Source organism: Maylandia zebra, linkage group LG9 (genome assembly GCF_041146795.1).
Source record: "Maylandia zebra isolate NMK-2024a linkage group LG9, Mzebra_GT3a, whole genome shotgun sequence".
Classification (NCBI taxonomy): domain Eukaryota; kingdom Metazoa; phylum Chordata; class Actinopteri; order Cichliformes; family Cichlidae; genus Maylandia; species Maylandia zebra.
In genome coordinates, this window is record NC_135175.1 from 27691934 (window position 1) to 27700514 (window position 8581).

Here is an 8581-nt window from a genome sequence, read left to right on the forward strand (position 1 = left end):
AACCAAAAGGATCTGATGAATTTTAATTTTTTTGATTTTTCTATTTTTTCTTCTGAAAAGAACTACTTTCTTTTCTGGCCCATCTTTTGTTTTCTCTTCCATTATTAGTTGGGAAGAACTAATTTGGAAAGTGAAGCTGTTCGCGGAGCATGAATTTCAACAAGTAAAACACCAGAAGAGCTAAATGAATAAATGAAAACACAAAGGATACTGTAGAATGACCACTCGGTAGCTTTCCTTATCAGCAGCTCAGCATCCATCACTTAGAACAACACAACAACGGGTACGACAGCTAGGAATAAACTACTAGACAGCCCTGCCGCAAAAGCATATCATATGGCTTAAATCCACAATACCCCACGGCTCAATGTAGGCACTAACATAACCCAGTATATGACAGATACTACTTAGCTCTCTGCTTTTGTAATGATCAGAGCTGATCAGAGTAAAGGTTTGAATGGGTGTCATTACCCTGTCTTACTTGGCTAGTTAAAAATCTACTTATGTGGTTAAAATCAGAATAAAGTTATATTAACAAATACAGCATGAAAACTGGTTTAGAGGATTAAACTGCTCCTGAAGAATTTCTTTTTTTATTTTACTCATTTTTTACTAGAGTGAGATGGAGTTTGTTTTCATTATGAAGGACATTTTCATATTTACTCTAATGCCTCGCGATTGTTTTTTTTCCTTTCTTCTTTTTTTAAACCTAGAATTAGAAGGGTGGAGTTTAGGACGCAGATACAAATGACACAAATCTCGCTCATTTCTTGATATGTGTTATAAATAAATAAGTAAATAAATAAATAATGGCTTATTAAATGTCGTTTCCCATCACAGTACGGCAGTACTCACGGTATCCATGGCAACTCTATACTTCCTGTTTCTGGGTGACATACCGATGAGCCTCACACTTCCGTAATCAGCATACATAAGCGTGTTGAACAATTCAAAATACATAAAAGTAAACTCCATTATGAGGAAGAAGCGAATCAGAGCTGACAACATCAACCCTGTGGGGTCTGAATGGATCCTTTACTACACTGACACAGCAAGGCAATTAGCATATTTTCCTTTATTATTATTGATTGTATGTTTTGCAAAAGACGGATCCTTGCCCTGTCATTGCACCAAATCATCAAAAGCTGCAATAACCATGAACCAAGATGCACAATTGTCACGGTCCTTCCACATAAAGCGCACATAAAGCTCTGCTTCGCGTGACGTAACGTAAAGGCGAGCCCGTGTTTTTCCGTAGAGCTGGAGACATTCACTTTATGCAAGCCTCCACCTGACCTGACGCCTGTGCACCGCTCAGGTAAGACAGAGTTATTTACTTTAATAAACGAAACGAAAAGAGCACCTATCTGAAAGTGGAAGATGGCATGCGTTTATTTGGCAAGGTTTTTTTTTTTTGGTTTTGTTTTGTTTTATTTATTCAATTTTTAGATAACAAAACAAAAGATTATTTTCTACGGTTTGATCTTCTTTTCTTCTCGTTGGTTTAACCGTCCGTTGTCTTAGATGAGAGTTTACTGTGATTTTTCTTTAATAATATTCTGGAATCCCGTCTTTGGATATATTTCAAATATTTGCATTCTTGTTACATAGCACTGAGAAGAAGCAGCACCTGAGTCCCACAGGAATTTGTTACGTGACACCAGAAGAACAGGTGTAACAGGTGCGACAAACAACCTGTTTGCTGTCCGAAACTAAAACACCGAGCAGCAGAGATTTTCTCAAGTAAAATGAAGTAAAACAATGCAAACAATTACAAAAAAGCAAGTATTGTGTATACATGGTGTCTACCATTGAAAGTTAAATTCTTTTTACAAAACAATCATGTTTAAAACATTTACTTAACTTTGAAAGCTTTTAAACTACTAAAAACAGCCATGCTGTTTTGTGTTAAAACAATACCCTGAACCTGACATTGGCTGGACTCTCACTAATACTACTTTCTGTTTTTAAACCACATTAAGTCAGGGTAACATTCAACCCTGACTCTTACATGACACATTCCTGCTTTATTTAAGCAAACCCAGTTCTTGTAAAAATCAAGCACACATACTAGTAGAATACTGCCTCCATGTGGTTGAAATTTTCATTACACTTGAGAGATTATTAGGCTCTTTGGCCTAGATTGAGTGGAGTGAAGCTGCCACTCCTCCACATTGGGAAGAAGTCAGCTCAGGGGAATATTGAGAAGTTCAATATGTAGCCCACTAAATTCTGTTAAATAAATAAATAAATAAATAAATAAACCTCAATCATACACTGTGAAAAATTGCTGAACCCTTTTGTGGTGATCTTCATGATGGTGTAATTTACAGCCCACAGCACATTTAAACAGACAAACATTTTTACATTCCAGATCTAAAAAACAACAACAACACAGTTTCAAAATAAATGAAAGCTGAAAAGTGTGTTATGTCGTGTTAGCTAATTATTGTGGAAAGTAAAATCACAGTGATTTCGACAACATGGGTTCAGAATTTTCAAACTGATTCATCCCGTAAATCACAAGACACTGTGCTCACCTGCATAAGCTCCCTTTGTAGGATAAAATTATTGGTAGTAGATGTCAGCCATTTAAGCCAAAACCAATTACCAATAAGAATAATTATCATAAGAATATGCTTTAAAACATGTCAGCTAGTGCAGCTGTTTACATCATGAGAGTTTTCAATAATAGGTGTAGATTGTACCACCTGTTAGCTAGCTGTGTACACAAAGGTTTTATAATCTAGGCTCAATAGTTTTGGTCAAGTGTTCACATATATCTCTTCGTCTGTTGCTTTATATCTTATAAAACTGGGGCCCGGCTGTTTGCAGTGTTATTCAATCAGTACTCTTGTGAACATACAGTGCTGTGAAAAAAGTATCTGGCCCCTTCCTGATTTCTTAACTTTGCACATTTGTCACACTTAAATGTTTCACAGAAAGTAAAGTTTATTATTAACTAAAGATAACTTGATTAAATACAAAATGCATTATCCAGACATGATTACTGCCAGAGCAGTTGAATCAAGAAATTACTTGAATAGAATCAGTTAAAAGATCTCGAAAAGCAACACGTCATGGCTCGATCTAGAGCAACTCAACGGAAGATGAGAAACAAAGTCATTGACATGCCATCATCAGTCTGCAAAGGGTTACAATGCCACATTGAGACCGTTATCCACAAATGAGGAAAACTTGGAACACTGGTGAATCTTCCCAGGTTAAATTAGTCCAAGATCACTGACTCACCCAGGAGCTCACAAAAGAACCCAGGACAACATCTAAAGAACTCCAGGCCTCACTTGCCTCAGATAAGGTCAATGTTGCTGATACAGTTACAAAAAAAAAGTCTGGACAAAAATAGCATCCATGAGAGACTTCCAAGGCAAAAATTACTGCTGAACAAAAAAGAACACATTTACCCCCCAAAAAACCCATCATGATTCCCAAAACTTTTAGGAAAATATTCTGTCCACTGACAAGACAAAAAAATGAACTTTTTGGAAGTCTTGTGCCTTGTTATGTCAGATCTAAAACTAACAAAGCTTTTTATAAAAAGAAGATCATACTAACATTCTAACCCAATTCTGCTCTCTAGCAGAAAATCCCGAAGGATAATGTCTGACCATCAGTTTGTGCCCTGACGCTCAAAAACACTTGGGTTATACTTAAGACAATGATCTGAAACAAACCAGCAAGTCCACCTCTGAATGGCTCAAAAATATAAAGAAATAAATAAATGAAGGTTTTGGAATGGGCTACTTAAAATCTGACTGAGATGCTTTGGCATGACCCTAAACAGGGCTGTTTGCGCTCAAAACTCTCCAGCGTGGCTGAATATAAAAAATTCTGCAAAGAAGAGTGGGCCAAAATCCTTCCAAAGTGTATGAGAGACTCATTGCCAGTTATCACAAACACTTGATATGCAGTTCTTGCTGCCAAGGGTGACACAATCCGTTCTTAGGTTAGTGTTAGAGAGTTATCTCTGGGATGCTGGTGTGATAACTCCCTGAGGACAAGGACTCCGATCAGAGAGTGGGGCCCAGAGAGTGCTTTCCAGATATACTTTAATGAACATTAACTGATTCAACAGCAGGCCAGTAGTACAGCAATTGGCATACTCAGTGAGAGTATGTGAGTGGTTCTAAATAACAAGAAAACAGGGAGAAAATTACTTTTTAACATAGAGCCAGATAGATCTGAACATTTTTTTCCCCTTAATAAATTAATTTACCATTTAAAAAATGGATTTCGGTATTTCCTGCAAATACTGCACTGTACAGCCTGCTGTATTAAACTGCCAGTGGACAAAATGGATGAGCTGTAGGTGCAACTCTTGTGTAACATACCTTATCATATCCTAAAGGAACCATGTCTGCTGTCTACCTTCTCCTCCTGCTGGTCCCCACAATCTCGGCTCAGACTTTTCGCTTTGGTGCCTGCCCTACTCCGAAGGTGCAGTCTAACTTCAGCCTTCAGCTGGTGAGCACAAACAGTATTCTGTATACATACATACAAAGTAAGCAAAGAGCTGTACAGAAATGATTGTTCATCTTTATTTACAGTACCTGGATAAGTGGTATGAGATTGAGAAGCTGCCTGCTTCTTTTGCCAGAGGACAGTGCATTGAAGCGAATTATTCCGTAAGGAAAGATGGGACCATCCGAGTCTTGAACTCTCAGGTTTTGTAAGTAGTAAGCAACTTGTGGTTTGCTAAAGGAAAACACCACTTTAATTGTAACAGGTGATAACATAGCAATTGATTTTCATTATGTTTTTGCACGGACGACCAGTCCAGCCACTACACTTCTCCAGCCCGAACGACATTCCGATGTCATTGCTGTATATCCTGGTGGTGTGGATCAGTGAATCGATGTTTTATTATTGCACCTGTGTATTTGCTGTATCAATATGTACATCACTGAAAAAACAAACAAAGACAAAAAAACCTTTCACCAAACAAACCTCAATATTGGCAACAATGACGGGTATTTTTTTTCTCCCCTGCAAGGTGCAGTTCAGGGTGTGGATTTAACGTGTACACTAGGCACCTTTCTTCTTATGTATTGTACGAGGAGAATGAAAACAAACCTGAGTGACATGTTTAACATCTTGACCCTGAACTGTTGACTGAAGGCTCGGTGGCGGCACACCTCATGTGGCGTTTGCTGTAATGACACAGGGTGCTTGCTCGTGCTGAACAGAAGTTTGCACAAAGGAAAGAGATTTTGTCTAATTTGCTGTAATTGATTGTGGTAACAAGTAATTTGCTTGATAAACTCATACAGTATCTGTGTGTCTCAGGGGTGGTAAAAGGGAGTTTTTAGAAGGGACAGCTGTGGTTCCAGACCGACAAGAACCAGCTAAGCTTGGAGTTTCCTTCTCATATTGTAAGTATTTTGTTATCATCCCATTTAAATCATAAAGTACTCTATCATCATTAAAGGGCAAAAAAAGTACATAACTTATGGCATTTTTATTGGACCGCATTAAAAATGACCATAAAATCATTCTCTGTAGCGTTGGTAGAGATAGATTTTGGTTCTTTAGTGTAGTAGCTTAAATATTCACCTTGCAAGCAAAAGATTTGTGGTTTAATTCTAGGAGGGTTTGGGGGTGTGTCAGGATGAACAACTGGTGTAAAAACCTGCCAAATGAGACATGTGGAACCAGCTGCTGTGGGAGCCCTTTGTGAATAAGGGAACAGCTGGAAGTAGTTTCAGTGCCAGTGACCTCTCAGAAACAATTTGGTGCCCCTTATTTAGGGCTTTGAGAATGCCAGCAACCAAGAGATGGCAATGTCACGCCAAAAACTGAATATTAAAGATGGAAGGAGTAATCAAATGTAGTGGTATACCATTTCACAACTTCAGGTTTAGCTGGCAAATTCATGTTTAAAAAAAAAAACAAAAACAAAAAACTAAGAAACTCAGTCACCTTTTGGATCGGATGATAGCGCAGATCTGCAATTTGTAGCCAAGGTGCTAAGTGTCATCCATAACACTTCACACTAGGACACACACCACTTTAGTGCAAGCTGGAGATCATTAGTCAACAAGTCAGCAGGATAACAAATTCAAATTGGAGACATGATCCTGAGATGACCAAAGGTGTCACTGTATGCTCTGTTTGACATCTAAATGCAGCAAAGGGGCAATGTGGAGCAAGATCTCACTGCAGCTGTATGGATCATTAGACTTCATATATAGTGGCTTTGTCATTTTACTTTTTATGGCTTTGTATTTGGAGTAATGTATATCATGTTGCATCAATTCTGCTTTACAAATCTAAATCATTTGCAAACTCACCCATATAAAAGTTTGCTATTGTCTGTATTTTATCTTTCTGTGGCTGTGCTTTCTGTTACCAGTTACACCCTATGGCCCATACTGGGTGCTGGAGACAAACTACACCAACTACACCATTGTGTACTCCTGCACAGACATTCTGCGCATATTCCACGTTTACTACGCCTGGATTCTCGCACGGTCACCCTCCCTGCCTCCAGAGACGGTGCATTACGCCAAGCAGTTGCTGACTGATAAAGGAATCGATATTTCCAAGATGACGCCCACATATCAGAGCTGTGGAAATATTTAGGAACTGACAGAGAGGTTCATTCATTAAAGGGTTTTTCTGTTTGTAGAACTAATTATTTATCCTACCAGCCATGAAATCATAGTACATCTGTTACATTGTTGTTTCTTTTTATTTCATCATTGTTTTCATCATTTTAATTTTGTCATTTGATTACAAAGTGAATGGATTAAAGTAATATTTTGAGATAAAATTCATTTGATAATTAAAACATTTATATAGTACATATTCTTGCAAAGAATTAAATACTAAATCTGTAAAAAAGTGATTGGTTTGCATAGTAATTAGTCAACGAAAATAGCAACATCCTTTTTATATTCTATCTATAGTGCATCTTTTATTATTTACAACAATGAGCAAATCAAGCTGTTCTTGGTGATGGAGGGAAAAAGAAACTGTGGATCTGTTCTACTTAAATTAGAGCTGTTTTTTTTTCCCATTTGAACTGGAAATAATCTATTGAACATGCAGTCCTGTCTCACAGTGATGCAATAAATGATTCTATGTGCAACTTTAAATACTGATGAAATTAATCAGAATTCACTGATGAGTGGGTGACAACATCAACACTGTGCAGTGACAAAGAAGGTGAGAAACTAAGTGTACTCCTACTGTGACTTTCTGTACTCTTACAGGGTCTTCTCAGGAGTTGACATTGCAGCAAATTCACTCCAAAGCCAGACTGTGCATTGCTCAGAGAAACTGCAAAAAACCCAAGAGCTACTCGTCAAATTCTACAGGCCTCATTTAGCGTTACGGTCCTGGGTCGGTGACCTGGTGTTTTGAGTCTTGTACTTTTGTTTTCTTAGGATGGTTGTGTTTTGAGTTTTTGGTTTCCTGTCCTGTTTCTGTGCCCCTTCCTGTGTTCCACACGTCTGTTTTATTTTGAATGCTCTGCCCTATCTGCAGTGTGTCTAGTTTTGGTTTTCCTCATCTCGTTTTTTGTCCGATTACCGGTAGTCCCAGCTGTGTTTCCACCTGTTTCCTATCTCCTCGTTTTCCATCCTGTGTATTTTAGTTCTCAGTCTTTACCCGCTGTGCTGTGTGTTTTGTCGGCCAGCCTGTCTGTTTAGTTTTCAGTTTAGTTATGGTATTCAGCAATAAAGTCTCTGAGAGTCGGCACTTTGGGCCCTATCTTGCCTGCACACAGCCCTCATATGTTAAATGTTAATGTTCATGACAGGAAAAAAAAAGATACTGAACTAATAGGACTTTTTGGGAATGGGTGCTAGGAGAAAGCCTCTTCTCTTTAAAAACAACATGGCAGCATGGCTTAGGCTTGCAAAGTTGGATCTGAACAAAGCTCAAGACTCCTGAACAATGTCGTTTGGACACACAAGACCGTAATGAAGATGTTTGGTCCTAAACCCACAGGTCCACATTTTTTATTTATTTTTTTTAATATTTTTATTGAGAGACAAGTTCAATTCAATTTCAATTCAATTTTATTTATATAGCGCCAAATCACAACAAAAGTTGCCTCAAGGCGCTTCATAGATACAGAGAAAAACCCAACAATCATATGACCCCCTATGAGCAAGCACTTTGGCGACAGTGGGAAGGAAAAACTCCCTTTTAACAGGAAGAAACCTCCGGCAGAACCAGGCTCAGGGAGGGGCGGCCATCTGCTGCGACCGGTTGGGGTGAGAGAAGGAAGACAGGATAAAAGACATGCTGTGGAAGAGAGACAGAGGTTAATAACAGATATGATTCAATGCAGAGAGGTCTATTAATTAATAGACAAGTGTACATTAGTTTACAATGACAATACAATCTGTTCCCCTCACATATTTGTTAGTTTTTCTTACATGAACAGATACAATAATACACACACATACGCTTAAATAAAATTGAAAAAACAAACAAACAAACAAAACCTAAGAAGAAACCCAAAACAAACACACAGCTCCACATTTGGAGAAAACCAAATACAAGATATCAGCACAAACACCCTATACAAACTGCAAAGCAAACTGGTGAT

General features: G+C 38.1%; 1 protein-coding gene across 3 annotated transcripts; it reads left to right on the forward strand.

Annotated features, from left to right (window-relative positions):
- Positions 1-1190: 1190 nt before the first annotated feature.
- LOC101464698 (apolipoprotein D) lies at positions 1191-7722 on the forward strand. 3 transcript variants are annotated; one of them, XM_076888290.1, is made up of 6 exons: positions 1191-1318; positions 4370-4485; positions 4569-4690; positions 5308-5393; positions 6374-6617; positions 7236-7722. In XM_076888290.1, the coding sequence occupies exons 2-5, from the start codon at positions 4375-4377 to the stop codon at positions 6601-6603; spliced, it is 549 nt and encodes a 182-aa protein (XP_076744405.1). In that variant the 5' UTR covers positions 1191-1318; positions 4370-4374; the 3' UTR covers positions 6604-6617; positions 7236-7722. The 3 variants fall into 3 exon arrangements, with proteins under 3 accessions (XP_076744405.1, XP_004551915.1, XP_012774762.1); XM_012919308.2 differs by lacking the exon at positions 7236-7722 and adding an exon at positions 1612-1681 and having other exon boundaries at positions 1253-1318; positions 6374-7118; XM_004551858.3 differs by lacking the exon at positions 7236-7722 and having other exon boundaries at positions 6374-7118.
- Positions 7723-8581: the final 859 nt, after the last annotated feature.